The sequence below is a fragment of the Hippoglossus stenolepis genome, chromosome 1 (genome assembly GCF_022539355.2).
Source record: "Hippoglossus stenolepis isolate QCI-W04-F060 chromosome 1, HSTE1.2, whole genome shotgun sequence".
NCBI lineage: Eukaryota > Metazoa > Chordata > Actinopteri > Pleuronectiformes > Pleuronectidae > Hippoglossus > Hippoglossus stenolepis.
This window is the reverse complement of record NC_061483.1, coordinates 17974526-17999235: the sequence shown is the minus strand read 5'-3', so window position 1 is coordinate 17999235 and position 24710 is coordinate 17974526. Positions and strand designations below refer to the sequence as shown.

The window sequence follows — 24710 nt, the reverse complement described above, 5'->3', positions numbered from 1 at the left end:
TTCAGCCCTGTCTTCTTTATGGTGTCTCTGGCGACCTGATAGGCTTTTGCTGAATCATAACATCTCCAAAATATGAGCAAATCTCTGATGCATGGGTTTCACAACAAGTTGTGGAAATGAGGGAGTGACATGTTTAACCTCTTGTGATTTTCTGTATCTGTAGCTCGGCCTCATGACTCTTTGAAAGACAAAATCTATTAACTTATTCACACTGAATTAAAGCAAAGTAACATGTCTGTGAATTACCTCAGACAGGAAGGTGGTGTTTTCACCCCCTTTGTTTGTCAGCAAGATAATACAAAAAAATACTTGACTGCTTTCTATGAAGCTTGGTAGAGGGATGTCATACGGCTCAGGAAAGAACCCATTCAATTTTGGTGTGTATCCGGATCAGTGGGCAGATCCAGGATTGTATTTAAGAGGACTTAGCGGAGGTATGCTCTCTACTCTCTTCTATAGCTTCAACCTGGATCTCTTCTTCTTTTGGTTTACAGTCCGTCCAGACTGGATTTTATTCCCACACTAAATGAACTTATCTTTCCTCTTTTGTTTACTCCTGTTTATGATGGGTTAGTGCAGATATGTATCTTTCAAGCTTGTAGGTGCTTCATGTTCAGTTGAAGTCACAATAGTTTTGATTGAATTATATTAACTGCCATTCATTAAGGCGACCTAAGCAGAGATTACACATTACTTCAGTTAGATTTTCAACTGTGGCTCATAAAATCAAGAAACATTAAAAAACTTTTTTTTTTATTGGCTAATGTCATCACCTTAAATTTACAAACAAGAAAAATATGGCATCTCATCTGTAAATAGACAGTTACAGGGTTGCGCTCACTCTTACCTACTGCAACTGTTGACTGGACGCTCAGAGGAAATGTGATTTCATTAGAGTAGCAGAAAGTGAATTCTTCAGGTGAACCCACAACAAGTTGGTTATACTGCATTTGTTGAGTTGACAGCATGAACAGTAAACTAACTCCAGAACTGCATAACACAAAGTGCATTTTAAAAATGCTCCCAAAATAGCATTTATGACAGTGTGAGTTTTACTGAATCCTTACTGTGATAAACAATGTTCCTTGCCAGTTTGAAGTGTGGCCCAGTTGTAACTGACATTGAACTTGGTATCTCCAACAATGACCCAAGACAATGGGTGGATTTATAAACCCGAACCAAGTCAGTTCAGTACATTTTGATGTTGGTCCTGTTTGACACTTAAATTTGTTTCCAAGGTGATTCTGTGAGTTATCTTCTGCTTCTACAGACAAACAGAGAATCTCCCACCTGGTACCTGAACCTTCACAAGAACCAGGAACAAAGCAGGTTGTTCACAGGATCCTGAACTAGAGACGTTCACTATCACTAGTTAGAGTTTGGACATTGGTAAAAAAAAATAGAGAGTGAGCTTTTAGAGCAGTGAAAATGAGATTTCATGTCTACCTTGATGTCAAAGTACTATGGTGTAAATGTCAGACTATAAAACACCACTGTTGTGTTACAGCTCAGGCTAAAAGCTTTTTATAATCCCTCACAGATTCACATTAACTGTCATGATTCATTTCAAACCACCACATACGATTCAAGGTTTGCATCAGTGGGATCTGTGGCAACAGGAGAGACTCTGTGCAGCCATCAAGACGAAACCTCTTCATTTCTTCCGCCGTTTTTTCCCTTTGTTGTTATTGTCTGTATCGAGGACCTGCTGGTTGGTGGAATCCTCCTTCTGATCTTTGGAAAACTCTCTCTGCAGCTGCCGCAGTAAATCAGGCGTCAGCAGCCCGTCTCTCACCAGGCGATTAGCCAGAGAACTGTCTGTCATCTGTCCTGAGTCTCTCTGTCCCCTCGGACCTCTGCTGTTGGTCAAATACTGACCGTCTGCAGCTCCACTGCTCCCACTCCATTGTCCACTCCTGCTGCTCTGTGTCCGCACTGGGTTAGTGACGGTTGTGTCAGTGGCTCTGATGAGACGAGTGATATTTTGGACGCCCTGTTGGATGATGTCGTCAAGCTCCCGCTGGATTTCTCGAATCAAGGCAGTGTCAGGAAACATGTCCATGAAACGGTAGCTGCAGACAGAGAGAGACATCAACAGCCACAAGGATTAGAGCGGCAAGCAGTCTTTAATAGAGCTCGATCGATATTGATTAGCATTTTTGTTTTAAATAAATTATTCCCAAGATGTCATTATGAACGCCTTATGACAAAGAAATGCAATTGATATTTTAAAGTTTAAACATTAACTTTATCATAAATAACTATATATAAAAAGAAAACACAAATGCAATCAAATATGTAGAACTGGAAATAAGAAAATAACATTTACATAAAATGTAAACATATATACATCCAGGAATCTTTGCATAACGATGGTAACTAACGGACAAACAAAGAGGAGAAAACAAAACCTCCTTGGCAGAGGTACAGATAACGTTACCTCAACCAGAGGTAAAGATCCAGCACATCATGAACAGCTTCCAAGTGAACCAGGTCTTTAATGTTTTTGGGTTGAGCCAGAGGCCAGCTGACATGTCGACAGACCCAGTCAAAGGTCAGAGGCTCATCTCGACTGAACTGACGAGCAAACTGAAAGAAGAGGAAGAGAACAAGCCTGTGAGTGCTGGGCAGCACGCAAAGCTCAACATGCTGACCCCAATAAACCCAGTAACTGCATTATTTATTGTTAATTCCACCTCAGCATTGAGACTTCTCATCAGCCACGCCTTCCTTTCTGCTCTCTTTTCAATGACCTTATTAATCTCACCCCTTGTTCACTCCCACTCCTCCTTACCTTTAGGAAGGAGGTGCATACGAAAGTTTGTTTCTTGTTGATGGGAGCAGTACAGAAGACGTAGCGTGACCTCAGGTTGAGTGGGATATGCTGAATCATATCAGCCAGAAACTTGAAGTCGTCAATGTTGCAGACAAAATACAGACCATCCACCTGAGAGAGGCTGACAAATATGTCCTGGGGAAGAGACACGGAGAGAGGAGTCACTCAGTTTGTCAGGAGTTAGGTCGAACGAGTGAGATCGGCCTCAATTACAGTGCTAAATCAGCGAAGGACTATTTTAAAGCCCAGAAATTAAGCTAAAAGGAAGAAAGCTACTTTAAGGGAACTTGAGTTGTATTGTATTCCCAACATCAAAAATGAACCTTCTAAGTCAATATATACACTAATAAAAACACAAGTGAACCCTTCACTGGTAAAGTTACATGGTTATTTCTCAATGATAATATCTGTCTCTGCGCAGGCAGCCGGTGTTGAGACAGGCGGGGCTAAGGAGCTTGGTGGTCCTGAGGCGCTCGAATCGCTCTGTGTGTGAGACAACTGGGGCTGAAGCAGCCGTGTCTCAGAACATGGAGGGGCAGGACTTTTCTGAATGGTAGGCGTCATCTACCATTTTTGAAAAGAGGGTGTTAACCTTTTGAAATACATATAAATGTCAAGATGTAGAAATGTGAACATGAAAAGACTGTACTCACCACAAGGTTGGATAATGTAGCATCAGGTAGATGATAAGCAAACATCTCTATCTGCTCTGCTGTGGGATGTAGACCTGCAGTCTGAGACAAGAGAGGAGAGATTAACATCCAGTGCTGCTGCTGCGCAGCGCGTGAGGAGAGTGAGAGTGAGAGTGTGTATTCACCTCTATGGGTTCCACTGCGTGACTGAGTATTTCCTTCAGCACAGGCAGATCATCCCTGTGCATGGTGGTAACTTCTCCCTCTTTAAACTTGGAGGAGAACCTGTGAGAGGACACGGAGGAGACGGGTTTAAAAACGTGTTCTTGAGTGTTGTACCTTCACTCTCGCCTCTAATCCTCCATGATGAGGATACCCTGAGCAGAAATGAGACCGACCTCCCTGCACGGCCGGCGATCTGCAGAGCCTGTGATGTGCTGATGGTCTCCATGTGTTTCTCCCCCTTCTCATTGACATTGGGCTTCACCAGACTGTTGAAGATGATGCGTTTGATACTCCTGGAGAAAAAAGAACATGCAGAGAAATGATGTGAGCTTCTACATAAAAATCTGACCATTACACTGTCCTGTATCTTATTACCTCCCCCATGAGGTTACGTTTTCACACCTGTGCGTTGGATTGACAACTGACCAATTTATACTGAATTCAACATGGAGGCAGCTATAACGTCGCCATAGGATGGAACTTACAGAATTAAGCTTGATTTCACAAGACACTGATAAGAAAATTCAGAATCACACAAAAAATAAATCTGTGAGGTCATGTAAAGGCTTTTATGTCAGTACTTCCCCCCCAAGGAGGTTATGTTTTCTCCCCTGTCTGTTGGTTTGTTTGATTAAAAGCAAGGTTACGCAAACTCTTCTGGAAGGATTACCACACATCTTGGACATGGCAAGATAGAGCGTTTTTCAACATTTTCCAAGATTTTCCAGGAAATTACTCATGGATCTTGATTAAAAAATATATATATATATATCAGGCAGATGTAGGGAGCTGATATCTGTGAGTGTTGGTGCAGCTTCTGTACTTACAGGTTGAGGCCCATTCCAATGGCATCTGTGGCGACCATGATCTTGCAGCGATCATCCGGATCATTGAACTTCTTGGCCTGTGACAGCTTGGTGGCTGTTAATCACAGAAACAACTAGGTTTGATTTTTTTTAAGAACTGATGCTCTGTTGTAGTAAACAAGTTGAACCCAGGAAGATACTGGTGGTTTTTCTGGTGGACACTGCTCCCACATTCACAAAAGGTGGGGATGAACATATCTTCTCATATTTCTAGCCCACTTTTAATCAGGAAGAGAACTGAGCACCAAGATGTGACAAGTTTCCTTCTTATCAAAAACCATTGGCTCACTCACTTGGAGGTAAACTCCCATAAATGACAGCACACTCCAGTCCTCTGATCTCGATCTGCCTGCTGATGGAGTAGATGTCATTTTTACTGAAGCAGACGATACAATCTCCTTCTCTCAAGTTGTCCAAGGACTCCACAGCCTGATCCAGGATTGAGAATGGAGTCAAACGCTTGTAGGTGTGCACCTTAAGAGGAATGAAGGGACAGAAAAAGTGATGAGGAAAGTGAATCAACCACAACCTTCCTGATGCGCTTCATGCGGCAGCCTCACCTCCACCTCCTCTCCAGTGGTGTACATCAGTTCTCTAATAAATTCAATAGCTGCAGGTTCTCCACACACATGGATCTCCTCTGCACAGAGGCCTGCATAAACACACAGAAAACGATAACTGTGGAGGTTGGAAACATCATCATTTGAAAGAAAAGATTTAACTAAAACAAAGCAAAAGATAATAAACTTTCATATTTATTGTTTGACTATTGCAGCACATGTTTTTTAGAAAATGCTTATTAGTTTAGCTTTGGGACAAATTAATCAGGAGGGCAAAGACAATGCCACAGATCTTCACGTGAGAAGTTGAGCCTTCAACGTATGTGTGAGGACAGATGAGCTTTTCTGGTTAAACATGTATCGATGCATAATTTTAGACACATGATGTAACGGATGGCGTGTCATTTTGCATTTTTTGTGCGAGTAGCTTGATTTTCACCCGTTTGTTGGTAGATTTTGTTTGTTTGTTTGTAAACAAGATTACACAAAAACAACTGAACAGATTACCACAAAACTCGGGGGAAGAATGTAGTGTACGTCAGAGTAGAACCTATTTAACATTTTTATTTTGTATTCAAAATACTTTCTATAACATTGCATGGGCGTTTTTCTACATTTTCACAGTTTGTATGTCTAATTTGAGTGTGTGTTACAAACCCATTAGTGCTCTGGTCCAGGCCCATCCTCTGGAAAGATCTCTGATCATCTGAATCTCATCAATTACAGCCACTTCATCTACAAAGGAAAAAACAAAAACAATCCTGTGGTAAATATTACAGATGATGTTATTCAACCAAACTGTAGAAGAACTGTGTTAGTGACTTGATGTATAACTTAAAAAACAAACATATGAATCATTGTATTTCTTCAATCACAAAAATGGCCACATCACAGTAACTTTAGATTTCTAGAACTAAATTTAAATAATAATCAAGGTTTAAACATGATTACACACGGTTTTGATTAGAGGCAACACAATCTAATGAAATACAATTCAATGTCCTACAGAGCAGTTTAGTTTACTTTTTGTATTGACGCTACTTATTGATGCTATGTGTTGTGTTTACTCACAAGGTGTATTGACATTGCACATCTCAATGGTGCAGGCCACGTGACCAGAAGCTCGACCCTCCAAGTCCATGAACGTCCGCTCCTCTCCTGTAACCAAGTCACATGGTACACCCTGGTACACACACACACACACACACACACACACACACACACACACACACACACACACACACACACACACACACACACACACACACACACACACACACACACACACACACACACACACACACACACACACACACACACACACACACACACACACACACACACACACACACACACAGAAGATATAAAAGATGGCACCATTAGAATACGCACAGAGATGGACGATAGCAAAGACACAACAGACGAAGTGAGACATTACAACAGGAATATTAAGTGAACAGAGTATACGAACAGCGTTATTGGTCTTCTCAAAGATCTCGTGGGCCAGTAGTTTCAGGGGGCCACAGTAGACTCCAGACTTAGCAGCCAGGTAGCGCTGGATGGCGTGATAGGTTTTACCACTGTTAGTGGGACCAGCATGGAAAATCACTTTCCTCTGGATGGCACGAGCCTCAGGGTACCTGACAAACAAGCCAACAGAAAGATACTATGACCACTAGAGCAAGTTATAACACATGCATACAGATAGTGAAACCTAGAAGCTTTTTGATGGAGGTAAAAGCGTGGTAGCTGAGGGTTAAATCCGATATGATATGAGATGCATTAACAGCAGCTACACTCCTGGTCTATAGTACACACCAGTTAGCAGGGACCCGGAGGTCAGAGATCTTTCTCAGGTCCTCCATACAGTCCAGCATGGGGAAGATTTGCTTGGAGTGACGCATGAAGTAGGGGTAGATGTCATCTATGTGACCTTGAGAGCAGCAGAAATGAAAAATGAATGGCATCATAACTTGAATTAATTACCACTCATGCCAACAACTGGAGGCTTTAGCAGAATTTAACAAACCTGCTCCACAGCAGATGTCACTGAGGATGATGTGCAGATCAGCGGGGAGAGCTGATCCTTCCAGGACATGCTTCCTGAAGCTGATGAAGGCCTGGTGGAACAGACGAGCTACACACACAAAATACGTAAGTGTGTGTGAACATCACACAATGCATGCTTGTTCTATTTGAACAATCCGGTGTACCCTGCTAATAAATAGTAATGTCTGGTTGATGACAACCATTATCTTTTAATCCGCCCAACGAGGCTGAATTCACTTATTCCTTGTTCTCAGCCCGTGTGTAGATGTGAGAATATTTTACCTTGTGAATTATATCATGAATTCTTAATATGTGCTAAGCATGGTAGCATTAGTTACATTTCTTTGAGTTAGACATTTAATGCTGTCATGACTGTGGCAATATATAATGATGCAGCACTTTTAAACCCTGTGGTCTGACACACACACACACACACACACTGTAATGAAAAAAGTGGCATGATCAACAGCTGAGACGAGATGTGATTTCCTCACCATCCAGGCCATGATCTGCTGCCAGCTTCTGCATCTCCTTCCTCTTATAAAACCGGTTCATAACTTTCAGCAGTTCTTCTGAATCACAGACACAAAGATTGATACGTCAATAGAGACACAACACAAGCAGGTCTGGTTTTGTGTCGCAGACCTGGCGACCCGGAGGTCCAGATCTGAAGGTACTGACCTTTAGCGAGCGGCTGGGTGAGCTCTGCCCCAACACTCCCGTCCACCGAGAAGTCCGTCTTCAGGGAGACGGGGACGAACAGAGAGGTGTCCGGGGCTTTGGGCGGAGAGCTGCTGGATGAGACGTTTCTGGCCCGCTGATGTTTGTGTAACCACCCAGACACATGACAGCTGCCTCCAGCGGTGAAACGGGCAGCCCGGCTGTTAGCGTGGAGCTGCAGCCGAGAAAACAACCACACACACCGGTTTACTGACATGGTTCCGCCCCCGGTGTCGACACAGTCTGTGGGCAACCTCCAGACTCTTCTTACTGTCGCTCCATACTGTTCAGCCGGTCTCAATATGAGCGATAATAAACCAGAGGACGGTCAACACATTTCTTCTTCCGGATAACACAACGTGGGACAGGACCACTCGCTGCGTAGCTGGCCGCAAATCTGCCTGAAATAAAACAAAGCAGAAAGTAATTGGAATTGTGAAATTATAATAATTATTTAAACTTTAAGGAAAGCTGCTCATTTGAACTAGCAAATTTATATTATATTAATTGATGTGACATATAATGAATATGTTTGTAACATATTACAAACAGGCAAATACAATGACATCTCTATGGTTGAGCCCGAAGATCGTATGTAGTAAAATTATGATTGCCTCTAAAATATGTTGCTCTATGTGTAGTGGCCAAAAGTTTGGGGTGACAGCTAAAAGCCAATCAGGTTCACCACATATATCCAGAATAAACAAATAGACCATTTATTCAATTCTGACACATGATTTAAAAATACTGATCAAACAGCACAGGATCGTGCGCAAAGTATGGAGTACTGGCAGGTACTTGATATAAATAACAGATTAAAAAGAGAGAAGTTAAAAGCTCAAGACCCAATTTAACAAAGTTAAATTATCATGCGTAAAACGAGCCCAGGAGACTTTAAGAATCCTGATTATCACTGCAAGCAATATTATACCATGAAGTAACAAAAGAGGGTCTCTAGCCCATAACTCATCAATATTCAAGCCATTACACCAGGATTGCACAGTACCCATCGACCATATTGCACGTTACCCATAGAACCAAGAACAAAATAAAATAAAACAAAGAAACCGGAAATCAAACAAATTTATCAGAAAGAAAACTAATTCTAAATGAGATTTTATTATTTTGGTAGAAGAGCACTGCCGATAGAGATATACACTTTATTTTTCTTTATTTTTATTAATCAATCAATCAATCACATTTTATCCTCAGGATATCTTCATAACCATTCATGTATATTCCCATTCATAGGCATTGATTCAGCAGCAGGTCACCACTGTTGAAAGGCAGACCTGCATTAATGAGAGGCAGGTCACTGTCATGAGAGGCGGTGGACTAGTGGCAGAAAATAACAGACATCAGACTGGAAGGTCGCTGGTTTGAGGCCACGGACTGACAAAAACATACCTGGATATGGACAACACCTGGATCTGTTCAAGTCCAAAAAAGGACTCTCCCTACCCCACTGTATAAGTGCCCCTGAGCAAGGCACCTTACTCCCCCAACATCTGCTCCCTGCTCCCTGGACGCTGTCCATGGCTGCCTACTGCTCTGTGTGTTCATTGTGTGTGTTCACACGGATGGGTCAAAAGCAGAGGACAAATTTCCCCCATTTGCATGTAGTGTGTGCATGTGTGTGGGACCAATAAAGGAATCTTGAATCCGGGAGCAGCAGCTGAATGTGCAGGTCACTGGCGCAGGGAGCTGATATTTTACAACCTAGAAACGAGTGAAGTGATGTGATAACACAAAATGCTCAGGCTCTCGAGGTACGGGAAGGATACGTGGATGTTGTTTATATACATTATCCTCAGGATATCTTCATAACCATTCCATTCTTGTTTAGATGACACTCATCTCAATTTGAAGTTGATCTGATGAAAGCCCTGGGACAAGTTTGTCAAAGTAAAAATGTGAAAAATGGCCACTAAATGCAAAATGGCGGGCTTCCTGTTGCTTTTTTCAAAGTGCACCTCTAGACTTTTTTGTTTGTCTGGTCATGATACACCTGTGTATCGAATTTTGTGAAGATCAGCCAATCGGGGCGCGGGGGGCGCTGTTGAGCCATTTTGCCACGCCCATTTAAAATTACTCCAGAATACGTAAATTTTCACCACTTTCTAATTTTCTAAACTTTGGTAAGAATTTGAGCATGTTAAAGCCCTCAAAAAGCCAATTCATTTGCCTGAAAAAAAAAAAAATCCTTACAATTTCAATAGGGCCTCCCACTGTCTCCTACTGTTCGGTGCTCGGGCCCTAACAAGGCCAAATAATCTAAATGAAATCCTAATGTGGGAAAAAACAGTGACCGTGAATATCCTGCCTGAAGGCAGCCCTATGAAACAGACATGTCTTATTGGGTCACACAATTATTAAACAAGGTTATCAAAATGTTTCTAAACATTAAAAAAGATAAAACACATCATTATGCCATACCTTTAATTCATTACAATACAGCAGAGACCCACGCCGTCCTTATTGTCTTGACGACAAGTACTAAAGCAGGAAAAGAGAATAACACTCAATGTCACAGACATACAATAGTATAGACTCTGGATATGTCCGGCGCATTACTTACAATTATCGTTCCACCTAGTTTGTGTATACACGCTGACTGGAGGAGATTACAGCGTGCAGGTATGGCGACGCTGATAGTCTCACACCCACACACACCCCCATTTGATACAGATGTATATCATGAAATGTCAGTGTGGATACCAAAGTGATATCGTGGTCAGAAGAATGGGACGAATGGACATATGGACAAACCCAAAAACATGATGCTTATGACAGCATTACATAGACTTTTTCTGAGCACCTCCACCTCTGAGTGACTTCCAGTGTCCCTCGTCTGCACTGAAGAATCACAGAATCACACCAAGAAGAAGACCAGACAGTGAGGGGGAGGAGAGCAAGCAGAGCGGATATGAACTCTCGAACATTAAAAGCTAGACTCAGCCAAAGATAAGAGAATGAGGTGGTTTCTCCCACAACTGAAACCATCCCCTCCCTTCCCTTGCCTATAACCTTTATCCACCTCCCAGTCCCAACCCTCACCCCTAAACAAACCCTTCACCCACACCTCCAGCCCCTACTCCTCCTTGTGCATGTTACACAATTATATATACAATGTAAATAATGTATATTATTTGAATTCTACTACTAATAATAATCATCCACATAATAATAGATATAATTCTGCATAACTTTGTCCTGTCTGTGTCGGTCTGAATATAGGGATTCATGGCTCTGATTGATTTATTACAGTCAAGAGCAAGTTATTGTTTTCACCCCTTTGTGTGTGTATGTCAATGAGTGTCCTCACTAAGATAGAAGTACAAACATGTGTGTGTGTATGTGTGTATATATATACACATATATACATATATATACACACACACACATACACACATACATATATATATATATATATATATATATACATACATATATATATACACATAAATATAAGGCTTTAAAGTTAGTTACACACATGGATAAAAAAAGCTGTGGAGCAGTGGGGCAGCAACGCAAAAGGCTAAAAAAGAAACTGCAAACTGCAGAGATATTGATCTTTGGGAAAACCAAACCATTAATCTTACATTTTTTCCAAAAGTCATCCCACGAGCAAAGAACACGGCGAGGGTGACGATGCTAGCCTTGAATGCGATGAGGACAGTAACCCAGCAGTAGCCTATTACTCCACAATATGTGAAGTCATCTTCTCTGCAGTGTACTCTGATCATCAATACTGACTGAACAGCTGTGCTGCAGTGCAGCCTTTAGGAGAATTCCACAAATGAATTTTATAATATAAAATATAAAGGATCCGGTCACTGTGAGGAAAACTGATATCCAACAACATACAATGAGATATACTCGTTAACAATAAAGATTGAACACAAAAATATTTCTTCTTTAAAAAAAATGTGGTGCACAAGATAATCAGTATAAATTTGCTTTATTCACTGTTTTTTTAAAGCTATATATTTGGGTTCGGTGTATACACACACACACACACACACACACACACACACACAGTCTCTCTCTCACTCCCACACACACATTGACAGCATGATTCGACATCGTGTAAAGATACATGCAGTAGATAAGACAGGGCCAGAGAGTTTTGGCTTTTAAAGAACACCAAACAAACCCTACCTGCACCGTGTTCAGAAAGACAGAAAACATATCTGATAAATCTGACAGGCAGAGATACAAAGCAATAACTGAAAATAAATTACAGTGTTCCCAGACAAAGGAACATCAAACTACAAAGGTCAACACTCGCGTGAAGGAACCGAAGAAAAACTGAGTTGTAGCTCTGAGTGTTTATGGGAGCATGAGTTGCACGTCAAAAAAAAATAAAAGCAACAACATATTGTACTAGTAAATTCAGTTTAAATAAGTAGTGATATATAAATGACAGTATATTTTCCATTACAGACAGGAGAGCTCTGTGGTGAAGTTTTCCTTGAGTGATGTTTCATTTCAGCTTCCATGCCCCTTTATACAGAGTTAAGCATCCAAAGGGAAACATGCAAAACTGGCCACAGATCAGAGCGTACGGGCAAATAGACCCCACACCCTGGACTGGTTACACCACCAAACCATGTGCGTGTAGGAGTGTGTCTTTAAAGCTGGACCTAAACTGCCGGTCTGAGCATCACAGTGGAACATAATTGGATTTTACAGTATATTGATGCTGCACGCCTTCCAGTGCTTACAACAGCAGGCATGAGTCATATATTACATTAGTTTTCTAGGTCTACCAAACCAGCTTAAAAAAAGAAAGTACACCTTGTAAAAAATAAGGTGAAAGTGACAAGAGTGGAACTTCCGTCTGCTGATCGTGGCGAGCATCATTTCATCGCTCCATTGAAAATGTGAATCGTTAATCGTGCGGTGAAGACAGAATTTCAGTTTTCAGGCAACTTCATCACCTTTCAAATTTTTTTAAGCTTTACATTTCAGAAATGGAAGACAATGCATTTCTTTCATCTATTAATGTGAACTGACACCACCAAGTAACAAATAAATATATTTTCTGTTCAGTCATATGGACACAATGAGAACACACATCTCTCTCTCTCTCCCCGATTAGTTGCAGCTCGATATAATAGTAATTTACTCTCATAATTTTATGAAATGAATGACACTGAATTCATAATGTCCGCATTGAGTCAAAACCTTTTCTGTATGAAACCAAAGTGGATTTGAAAATTGAAAATTAAGTTGAGATTTGAATTGAAACGAGCAGTTTGCAGACTGTTGCATCATACTTAAATAAAACTTAGCAGCAACGTAAGGATGAGCGAGAGAGCACAGTGGTGTCATTATTTAAACTCATGTATTGTGTATAAATATAGAGCTCATGTGCCGACTCAGGCCGTCATGTTGTGTATTCAAGCTGATCCCCATGACTTGTGCACTTAATCACTTGGTAGCCCATATAGATAAAAAAAAAAAACACATCATTTTGTTGAGGGTTGGGAGGGAGGATACCGGAGAACCTCCTGGATAAGTGCCGTCCAAACATGCAGCCGAAAGAAGCTCCTGTTGCAGAAGAAAGCCATAAATGGTGTGGTGGTCGTGTGTAGATATCACATCTCTTCTGTCTTTTCTCCAGTTTCATTCAGCAAACGGAAACTCTATGGCTTCACCTGTGTGTGTGTGTGTGTGTGTGTGTGTGTGTGTGTGTGTGTGTGTGGTGTGTGTGTGTTTGTGTGTGTTGTGTGTGTGTGTGTTTGAGCATGTGCGTTTTCAGTCCGAGACGCCTGGATCAAACAGGCTGCCTCACTGTTCCTTTTCATGGGTTGGTTAGATTTGCACTCTTGCCTTGATATTGAGCATTCAGCAGACTTGTGCATCTGTATGCGAGTGTTTTCAGTCCTGGGGGAGACAGTGGTGGTGGCAGGACAGCTCACATCAGAAGCTGTGAGGTGGTTTAAGGGGGGATATCTGAAAGTATGTTATGTGTATTCATGGATACAGACATTTCTCAGTCCCAGGAGATATTGGGGCAGCTCTCACACCTCTGGCTGTTCAGCAGTGAAGAGTTGGGGTGCGTCGGTGTGTATTCTTAGTTCATGATATCGCGCTCACATCTCTGGCTGCTCTGCATTAACCGGCTGGGTTCGGGGCTCGGGCGACTCATAGCGCTGATGGAAGTTTCTTTTCCTCATCTTCTCTGGGGCTTTTCTCCACAAAACGATCTCCTGCACAAGAAGGCACAGGAATAAATGCAGGGAAAAGTACAGTTAATAAGATAATAGCTCACTGATGAAGAGCACCACAGCTGTGTGAACGAGTGGGTTACCTGTTGTTTAAAGTATCTTCTATCCTCTTCGTCCACCAGCACCAGATTAAGGAAGTAGCGCACAGAGAACTTCTTGTTGACGTCCCTCATGGTGGCTGTCAAGTCATAACCTGTAAGGAAGCAGAAGATGTGATAGGCTGTCACTCAAACAAAAATTTGAATTGTAATATGCCGTTTTAAATGTTTTAAAAAGGGAGACGCTATGAGGGAAACGGACACCCTGAGGACATGAGGTTGCATTATGTCAGCGGCTGTGAGTGAAGAGCTCTTACCTGCCAGGAACAGTCTGATGGGGATTGATTCCCCTTTAACTGGAGCTCCATCCATGATTTCATACTTTGCAACAGTCTCCGTCTCGGTCGTAGTACTGGGACCTAAAAAGAATATGACCAACACAATTCATTAAACCCACCACAGCATTTAAGAAACAGAAAAGGCTCAAATGTGATGAACTTTGAAGTAAGCACAGAGTGATGCTACTCAAGTTTAGCTTATCTTTACAAAAGGCTATCGTGGACTCTTACCAATGCCTGTCATCTCCTTCTTGATGAGCTGCAGCTCCATGTGTTGGATCTTGATCCTGACCAGCAGGAAGTAGATCTTCCCAACAATCACGTCCTTGAGGTGGTATCTTGTAAAGAGACACATGAAAGAAGCTGCTCAAACTGATGACTTGAGGTTTTCACTTCAATAGAGAAGTTAAAGCAAAATGAATCTCACTTGGATTTATTGTACTCGAACTCGATGTGAAGACAGTCTTCAATGCCGACCTCCATCTTGATTGAGTTGTTGACATCTGGGTACGTGGCTAACTGGTGGACAATTAACTCGTATTCCTTCACTAAGTCAGACAGACGACGAACTATTGTCACCCTGAGGAAATACCTGCGAGAAGAGCACACAGACACCGCGAGCTTTAAGACCAACACAGTGATGATCATGGTGTCCTGCTACGATAATAATCCATTGCATCAACAACATCAAAAAAAGACATGATATTGAGCGGTGTACCCTTTTAGGTATTTCTTCTCCCTCATACATACACACCTGACTCACAGAATCCAGAATATTAGATTGTTTATTTGTTATGGCTGCATTTCCTGTAATTGAAATGAAAGTAATGCTGTATTGTTATAATAATTATATTCCCAGCACTTCTGATATATTTATCAATACCAGCAATATGTTTATTGATCCCTGCTGTAAAGTTCCCTCATTGTCGCCCCCTGGAGGGATAGCAGTACAAGATGAGCCAGAGAAAGGCAGCCCTGCAGACTGTTTACTTCTATAAGATTGAACATTGATACTCAACAACAAAGTTCATTGCCTGTCCAGAAAAATTGGTCAGAATGAAACACGTGTTCACAGTCACAGATATAATAATACATCCATGTGATTGATAATATATCAGAAGCTGCAGCTTTCCTCATGTCAAACTGTTATGATTGTACCTTAGCCGGACATTCGCTCCCGTGTAGGACTCGTAGGGCTTCTCCACCTGCATGAACTCAAAGTCGTAGCTTCTGTTCTGAGCGAGTTCTCCGGGCAGCGCTAACTCTTTCACCAGGTCCACAAATTCATGGGTGTTGCTCTTATCAGAGAAGAGCTCTGAAATACAGCAGAGTGGAGTTTGAGTCTTTGGGTTGTTTCAAAGCAAAACAGTATAAACATGTCTGCAACTGACACTTCAAAAGTTTTCATAGCTTTAAAAGCACACAGCTCTCGTCCCACAACAGCTAATGGGGGAGGGATTGAGGAGAGTTCAGCTCTGCTATAGAAAGGCTGCACATGATGACCACATGCTCTGGTAAACCTTTTAGCCACGTGAGTAAATCCTAATGTTGAAAAGCAGTTTTACAACTACAAAGCATAAGCATTTGAAAATGTTTAAGAAGCAAACTGATTAAGAAATTAAGGGGTTTTAATGTTAATCAGAATATATCTATCTGACTGCCCTACAAAGATTAAAGCAAGAAAAAAGGTGAGGTTAGTTTGTCATAATTATAAATAGCAGCTGTCTCTTCAACACCTCTTAGAAGAGACATGAAAGTAAAGTGACAACAGAGAGATAATGATGAATGCATCACTTTTATCATGCTCACCTATCTGTCCGACAAACTCGATGCGGATGCCCTGGTGCTCGAGTCGCTTTCCTCCCTGCCTCACATTTAGATTCACCTGTCAAGGAATCATTTCATGAGCTCAAGTATGAACCAAAAAGAATGTTGTCATCTTGAAATTTGACAATATTACCAATTTAAAAACACATTTTAAAATGAAATAGAAAAGACAGTACATCCCCTCTTTATAGAACACAAATCCCCCCCCCCATAAAAGAAAGAGCTATCCATTGTTATGACATAACATACTGCTGGTGCTGTATTTACACACATTTTTGAGAATAAAGTGTTTGGAGTGCTGGTCCAAACAGGTTGAGAAAAGGAAATATTCAATGACAGAGGGCAAACAGCCAATCAGGGAGAAGTGACAAGCAATATTGAATAGACTCCAATATTACATCTGTGGAACTTAAAGGTAATTGCTTCTCCTGAATTCAGAGCAGGTCTTGCAAACACATCCGAACAACCTAAATTTCCCATAGGACTCATTCAAAAGCTGCTTTCAGACATGCACTAGACTCAGCAGTTCCTTCGTATGTTCTCTGGAGGAGGTGCAGGTGTGAACGCAAATGTCGGAGTGAGACACGCCGCAGTTTCTGTTGACTTTATCCGCCTGACCTGCTGCACTCGCTGCTCCAGGTCTCGCCTGAATAACGCGGAGGATTTGATGCCGTTGTGAGCGCTTCTGTGCAGAAAACTTTCCGCTGGGTTGTGCATGTGTGAAAGACAAACTGCAGGTAAACTCTGTAGCCAATTCTCCGGATTTTACCCGAGGTCATGTCTGAAAATGGCTGAAGAGAGGATCCCACCACAGACAGAGAAGCTCAGTATCTGTTGACTGAGGCTACGTTGACAGATACGTTTTCATTTTGAAATATGATCTCTGACGATCATTTTAGCTCTGTATCAGAAATAATCTTTATCCAAGGTCAGGTACACGCAGTCATTTGTTATTCATGTTGCCTTCCCCACTGTTATTTGATACTGATGCAATTCTGAAAAAGGTCCCTTGATAGTTTGTGAGTGTGATGAACCAAGGAAAGATGTTGCAGCTGTAAGACCCAGTCAGGGAGTGAACGCAAGTATTTGCATCATCCTCCAGTTTCTGCCAGATTAAAAGGCAGCCTGAGAGTTCTCAAAATAAAACAAGACCAGCACCGCTTTCAAAATGCTACTTTTTAGTGCGACTCAGGCCACAACTTTCTGTGCGAACCTGATGAAGCCCAGGGAGAAAACAAACTGACCCCGACAGACATTCTATTTTATGTGTCTGAACCAAACCCGAGCCAGACGATGTAACTGGTTACAGGCACACGCAGTGTAAAAAAAGAAGTTGATAGACCAGCCAACAAAACCGAACCTGACCTGAGCCAGGCTTTGTTTAAAGCCTCCAATGGGTCCTGACGGGATGAGTTCTGTTAACTAATACATAAGACAGCATATTTGTAGGATCCCTTTCTTAACATCTGTAGTCTGCTTTGTAAATCATGTAAACTCAGTTTACCTTCCCAGACACAGACTCTCCATCGTAGAACAGGTAGTGTTTCTCCACTTTCCCATCTTCTGTCTTCAACTCAGCAGTCTTTCTGTTCTCAGCATCGTTCAGCAGCACATCTATCTCACACACCGGCCCAAACAAACCTCCCAGGAAACTCTGGAAAAAGAAAATGCATCACAGACAACAAAGTTAACTTGTTATGTGGCTGTTTGAATAATAAGTTGACCAAGCCTAAAATCACAGTTAATACAAAAAACACATTAACCCCGCCCCCAAAGAAAACAGAAAAGCACATTTTTAAGCAGAGTGATAGATGCCAATGACCACCTTTAAGGTTTATAACATTTATACTTGTTGGAGATGCTTTACATTTCATATCATAAGGGATCTAGGACAACTGAAACGTAATCAAACAAAATAAATATAAACATATCAAATTCAAAGACATGTCTGGATAATCAAGGATCACAATGGCATGTGGCTATCTTGATCCAAGAGGCTGCCACATCACACGTATCTATTATTATCTGAAGGAGTTTGTTGACACACTTGTCTGAGGACAGTGATGACTTGAATGCCACTGAAGGGTGTGGCCACCACAGCCTGAGGTTGAAACTGACCTCGCTCCCTGCCAGGAGTCAGAAAGAGAACATCAACTATTAACCACACTAACTCAATAACCCACCACAGCTGCACAGCCACACCATGTTCCTCTGAGCTGGCACAGAGTCGCAAACACTTCAACATGCTGCAGCAGCTAATGAGGAGGAAGTGGCCCTGATCACCCAGACGTCAGGAGAGACCAGCACCCGGGTGGACACGTGGGAAATGTTTGAATTCATCACATCCCATGACAGGAAATTAATAGAATAGACTCTGGGTAGGACGCTACAAAAGAAAACAACTTACAGAGCTACACAATGACACTGCATACAAGTCAGCGTATTTTGAATTATTAACTAAGTAAATCAATCGACTTGCACATCCTTCAGACATATGTCATAAAGCTCGAAACAACTTCTCCACACGGAGACAACCAGAAACGTTGGCTAACAGCCTCATTGACTGGAGCTCTGGAGCATCTCTAAAAACACACACGTTTGTATCATAAACACACACAAGCTGCATTGACCTCCGTTATCCGTCCCTTTTAACCAGCACAGTGTTGTTATGAACCAGCTGCTCACCAGTCACAACACCACAGAGACACACAGGGAGCAGGGGCCTCCTGACTCCCCCGAGCCAGCTAGCTTCGCTGTTAGCTTGAAATAAACCAGTTAGCTGCCGGTCAGTAGAAACCGGGAGCTCAGCTCAATGTCGGTCTTTAACAAACAAACCCCCGGGTTCAGTCCTGCGGTGTCCGAGCAGCTGCTGTCCGGGTTTACACTCACCATGTCGGCCGTCTGGACAGTGGAAGCTAACAGCTAACAGCTAATAGCCTCGCTCCGTGCTGTGAGTGAACATGAACCAGGAGGTGGAACCGAGGCTCCGCGTCATGTGACCCGGGTCATGTGCGTGATGGAGAGGTGGGGACCATATGACAATACTCCTTATCTATACTCCTTATCTATACTCATTGTTAATAATCCTGATTAATACTCCTTATTAACACCCCCGATTAATACTCCTTATTATTCCCCGTATTAATACTCCTTGTTGACACTCCTTATCAATACTCACTGTTGATAATCCTGATTAATACTCCTTATTATTACTCGTTATTAACACTTCTTATCAATGCTTATCGTTAATAATCCAGATTAATACTCCTTATCATTCCCCTTATTAATACTTCTTATTAACACTCCTTATCAATACTCTTTGTTTATACTCCTGATTAATACTCCTTATTAACATTCCTTATTAATACTCCTTATTAACACTCCATATCAATAGTCATTGTTAATAATCCTTTACCCCTTATAAATATTAATAATACCTTTGTATATATAGACATAAGGACATATTGTGATGAGCAGATGACACAAATGTGCAAAAAATTATGATGACTTTGATGTTTATAAATTGTCTCTTTCTCACATTTCTTGTATGGGGGCAGATTGTAAAGCTGGAAATAAGAATAATATTTAATCTTGTTTAGCTCCAAAAGATTTTTTAAAAGTTACCTCATGTCTGATAAATGTTATTCAATATTAATAATAACTAGGGCTACGTTGTAGCACTAACGGGCCCGAGCACAGGCATTTTGAAGCCTGTTGCGGTTAGTGGAGAGAGCGATCAATAGGGCCTCCCACCGTTCGGTGCTCGGGCCCTAATTAGTTGCTTTTAATTGATAAGTGGTTTTATATCATTATAGACGGTAAGATAGATGAAATATTGCTGCCAATTCAGATGTAAATTAAACCCTCTATAATTACGATAATTGCTCCTATATATATGTTGATATGTATGTATATATGTGCTTTTTTCAAAGTTATAGATCGTGTGTGTGTGTTTTTGTGTTATAGATTCTGTCAGTACATTTCCATAGATATGTTCCCTGCACTAATAGTTTGTTTTAATGGTGTAGTTCATTTGTGCATCGCTCCAGAGAACGAAGTTGCCCTGTGAACTTCAGGAAGCCATAATGAAATGGGAGAAGTTAAAGCCTCCGGAGCCAGATGATCCCATGTGCTGCTGCGAGTGTGATATCTACCAGTACGGATGCTGCTGTGACTGTGAAGATCTGGACGAGGCCTTTAACAGGTTAGAAGAAGTATGACCTTTAATGAGACACAAAAGGGTCACAAGGTGATTTACAGACATCAAATACAATTTAGATGCAATTCTCAATATCATATTTTAGCCATAATTGTTCCAAAAGCTAAAAAAAGTACTTGTTCGAATAAAACCATGGAAATAACCATGCATGGTGATTATGACAGATGAGTGACAGCATCAGTTGCAGCAGGTCAGTTTACAGCACCACAGGAAACATTGCACATGGGAGATTTTTTGTGAACAAGCTCAGCTAAAATATCCTTTGGGATAATGGGGGTCACATATCTCTGACTCGGTTATTTTGGGCATCAAGGACTCAAAGGTTTTGGAATCCCTGCTTTAGTACAATAAACTTCAGGCCGAGTGAAGAAATGTCCCAGGGCCCCAGATCCTTCTGAGACTTCATGACTTCATGTTGCAATGTATTTAATCATAAATTCATTTTATTTTATCCATTTATTTATCTTTTTACAGTTTATTTAAAACCAAACACGTGTGACATCACACCAAAGCACAATATTAAAATTACAGGGTCTGACCCTTCTAATAAGAAAACAACACGTGATTTTTCCTCATATCATCTTATTAGTTTGATCAATGAAAGTGTATTAGCATCATTCCTAATTAAGTTTTTTTATTTTCAAGTGTTTGTAACTCTGCCTGAATGTGTGCGCTGCAGGTGGCTGAGACACACAAACCCCCTCACAGCGGATGTCACTCTCCTGTTCTCGGGGCCCTGATTGACAACCTGGAGATCTCCATGGTCCCGGCCCTGGTGCTGCTGCCTCTGCTGCTCCGGGCCGCAGCGCTGCACTACCTGCTGGGCATCATCATCCTGACAGCTCTGCCCAGCCTGGTCCTCTGGTACTACTACGTCACGCACCGCAAGAGGAGACGCACCCTCTTCTTCCTCACTCTGGCGCTGTTCTCTCTGGCCTACATGTATTACCTCTTCATCACAGAGATTCTACCGCGTGGGGACGTCAGCCATCTGCAGCTGTGCACTGTGACTGCTGGGATGATCCTCATCATCGGATCGCTCATTCACACCAAGAGAGGCCCAGGGTTTCACACCACCTCCTATCACAGCCAGAGTGAGGAGGTTAACAAGGACTCTACACATCTTAATGGATCCATCCAATCAGCGGCCTCCTCCTCCTCTCCTCCTGCCCTGACAGAAAAGTGGAGCAGATGCTCTGTGTGCAAAACAATGCCACCCCCGCGGGCCGGACACTGTCGAACCTGTGGATCCTGTGTCAAGCGTCTGGACCACCACTGTGTCTGGTGGGTTGGATTTGATATTATAACATCTTTATACTTCTTTGAATTGTACATTCACACCACATCATGAAAGTGAATATTGAATTATGACAGATTAGATAACTGCCCTGTAATTACACAACAACGTTCATGTCTTAAGCAAAGACTCCTACTGTACCCACTGGTTTCCTCAGGGCCGTGCACAGACATTTTGGGGAGCGGGGGCTCAAGTGAAAAACTCTTTGCATCCAAAAATTGATTTTTAAATGGAAACTGCTCCCAGCAAAAATGTCTTGAAATGTAAACTTGAACTAGAAAACTGGTAAACTGGGATCTGTCTCAGGCCAACCAGGAAGACAGGGTGTCTATTTGTTTGTGAGCTTTATCAGACACTTTCCTGAACTGCACACTGCCAAGAACATTAAAGATGATGATGTCAGTTTTATAAATGTCTTTATACCTCATGCACAGTTTCTGAATTGTTTCATTGTCTGCAATAGACTTACAACCTCAAAGACAAAAGAATAAAATGTATATATGATGTTAATCTTCCTGTTTATTATTCACATTTACTATATAGATAGAAACTCCAGAACCAACCATGATATACTGTGAGTATACTGAATTTATTACCACCAAACTAGAATAACCCACATGATAGTCTGACCAGGAAACATTCAATAGTCTTTCAAATGTAAACTTCAAATACTACATCTACTGAGTTATTTTAAATACAGCAGGTATATGGAGCCAACATATCCAGGTCAGCTTGGGTCTCACAGATCTTTGTCTTGTGGGTCTGTGTTGTGTTTGTGTGTTTGTGTGTTTGTGTTGAGGTGTTGCAGGATAAACAGCTGTGTCGGACAGGCAAACCACCGCAGTTTCCTGCTGACCCTCTTGGTGTTCGTGCTGACCTCTCTGTATGGGATCAGTTTGGTGCTTTGCAGCATCTGTCCCTCGGCAGTATGTCATGACGGCTCTCTTCTACTGCCCCGGTGTCTACAGCCAGTCCAGGTACAGCACTCTATACATCATAAATACATGTTTATGTATCATATCTTCTGTCTCATCCCAACAACTACATCAGAAGTCCACATTGAAAAAGTTCACCAAATTAATATAAACACAAAAATTGACTTTACTTGTTGCTATTAGATAATAGGTATGATATGATATTAGTAGAATTTGTAAGGACATATATTCTACTGCCTCATCTTTGATACATTGATGTATTAGAGTCATCAGTATTTGATTGTGGGAAACAGTTAAAAGAAGATTCTATCTGGACATTTTTGACTACTTATTTAAATGTTGTCCATGTTTTGAGGCAATTTAATTTGAAACAAGTCAGAGCCTTTGGAACGGCTGTCAAAAAATACAATTAACTCAAAATATATATTTTCAACTTGTGTCTTTGTTAAAATACTGTCAAGTCAAGTAACTTTTAGTTACGTTACATTACATTACGTTACGTTACGTTTCCCTTTTAGTTACTTTTGTACCTTTCGTTACTTGTCGTTACTTTGTAACTTTTCGTTACTTTTAGTTACTTTGTAACTTTTCATTACTTTTCGTTACTTTGTTACTTTTAGTTACTTTTCGTTACTTTCGTTCCTTTTCGTTACTTTCGTACTTTTAGTTACTTTCGTTCTTTTAGTTACTTTTTAGTTACTGTCGTATTTGTAGTTACTTTCGTACTTTTAGTTACTTTTGAGTTACTTTCGTACTTTTTAGTTACTTTTGTACTTTTAGTTACTTTTTAGTTACTTTCGTACTTTTAGTTACTTTTTAGTTACTTTTGTACTTTTAGTTACTTTTTAGTTACTTTTGTACTTTTAGTTACTTTTGTACTTTTAGTTACTTTTTAGTTACTTTCGTACTTTTAGTTACTTTTTAGTTACTTTGGTACTTTTAGTTACTTTTGTACTTTTAGTTACTTTTTAGTTACTTTTGTACTTTTAGTTACTTTTTAGTTACTTTTGTACTTTTAGTTACTTTTGTACTTTTAGTTACTTTCGTACTTTTAGTTACTTTTTAGTTACTTTGGTACTTTTAGTTACTTTTTAGTTACTTTTGTACTTTTAGTTACTTTTAGTTACTTTTGTACTTTTAGTTACTTTTTAGTTACTTTGTACTTTAGTTTTTTGTACTTTTAGTTACTTTTAGTTACTTTTAGTTACTTTCGTACTTTTAGTTACTTTTTAGTTACTTTGGTACTTTTAGTTACTTTTTAGTTACTTTGTACTTTTAGTTACTTTTTAGTTACTTTCGTACTTTTAGTTACTTTTTAGTTACTTTGGTACTTTTAGTTACTTTGGTACTTTTAGTTACTTTTTAGTTACTTTTGTACTTTTAGTTACTTTTTAGTTACTTTGTATTTTTAGTTACTTTCGTACTTTTAGTTACTTTCGTACTTAGTTACTTTTTAGTTACTTTGGTACTTTTAGTTACTTTTTAGTTACTTTTGTACTTTTAGTTACTTTTTAGTTACTTTTGTACTTTTAGTTACTTTTTAGTTACTTTGGTACTTTTAGTTACTTTTGTACTTTTAGTTACTCTTTAGTTACTTTTTAGTTACTTTCGTACTAATCAAACTTTGACGCCACGCCACGGTCACACCGTGTGACGAAAAATCGATCTTTGAGTTAGTTTTTATCTCCATCTTGTTGTGATGACATGCATCTCCATATGAAGTTGATCTGATGAAAGCCCTACGACAAGTTCGTCAAAGTAAAAATGTGGAAAATGGCCAATATGGCCACTAAATTCAAAATGGCGGGCTTCCTGTTGCTTTTTTCCAATTGCACCTCTGACCATTTTTGTTTGTCTTGTCATGATACACCTGGGCTACGATTTTTGTGAAGATCGGTGAAAGCTAACTGAGGGTCTTTTCCTTAGATGGCG

The 24710-nt window shown here is 40.7% G+C and overlaps 2 protein-coding genes and 1 pseudogene across 2 annotated transcripts; 1 reads left to right on the top strand and 2 right to left on the bottom strand.

Annotated features, from left to right (window-relative positions):
• Positions 1 to 736: 736 nt before the first annotated feature.
• Positions 737 to 8255, bottom strand: supv3l1 (SUV3-like helicase). The gene is made up of 16 exons (XM_035155343.2): positions 7850 to 8255; positions 7663 to 7740; positions 7149 to 7256; positions 6938 to 7052; positions 6591 to 6759; positions 6191 to 6302; positions 5777 to 5854; positions 5120 to 5211; positions 4853 to 5033; positions 4521 to 4614; positions 3867 to 3986; positions 3654 to 3753; positions 3490 to 3570; positions 2795 to 2971; positions 2441 to 2589; positions 737 to 2072 (listed from the first exon to the last, which is right to left on the bottom strand). The coding sequence occupies exons 1-16, from the start codon at positions 8103 to 8105 to the stop codon at positions 1655 to 1657; spliced, it is 2328 nt and encodes a 775-aa protein (XP_035011234.1). The 5' UTR covers positions 8106 to 8255; the 3' UTR covers positions 737 to 1654.
• Positions 8256 to 11832: 3577 nt separating this feature from the next.
• Positions 11833 to 19338, bottom strand: vps26a (VPS26, retromer complex component A). Its single transcript, XM_035155355.2, has 9 exons — positions 19217 to 19338; positions 17832 to 17981; positions 16310 to 16385; positions 15659 to 15815; positions 14928 to 15092; positions 14732 to 14838; positions 14480 to 14581; positions 14208 to 14317; positions 11833 to 14106 (listed from the first exon to the last, which is right to left on the bottom strand). Exons 1-9 carry the CDS (start codon positions 19217 to 19219, stop codon positions 13990 to 13992), a joined length of 987 nt encoding a protein of 328 aa, XP_035011246.1. The 5' UTR covers positions 19220 to 19338; the 3' UTR covers positions 11833 to 13989.
• A 1074-nt stretch (positions 19339 to 20412) lies between these two features.
• Positions 20413 to 22929, top strand: LOC118109115 (annotated as a pseudogene).
• Positions 22930 to 24710: the final 1781 nt, after the last annotated feature.

Excerpts from the sequence above, each read along its gene's own strand:
- supv3l1 (XM_035155343.2), bottom strand. The coding sequence starts at position 8,105 with ATGTCAGTAAACCGGTGTGTGTGGTTGTTTTCTCGGCTGCAGCTCCAC. Across the intron at positions 7,741-7,849 it reads CACCCAGCCGCTCGCTAAAG|AAGAACTGCTGAAAGTTATG; the intron begins GTCAGTACCTTC and ends TCTGTGATTCAG. Across the intron at positions 5,855-6,190 it reads GTGCAATGTCAATACACCTT|ATGAAGTGGCTGTAATTGAT; the intron begins GTGAGTAAACAC and ends TTTCCTTTGTAG.
- vps26a (XM_035155355.2), bottom strand. Across the intron at positions 16,386-17,831 it reads GAGAGTCTGTGTCTGGGAAG|GTGAATCTAAATGTGAGGCA; the intron begins GTAAACTGAGTT and ends ATTCCTTGACAG. Across the intron at positions 15,093-15,658 it reads GGAGCGAATGTCCGGCTAAG|GTATTTCCTCAGGGTGACAA; the intron begins GTACAATCATAA and ends CTCTTCTCGCAG.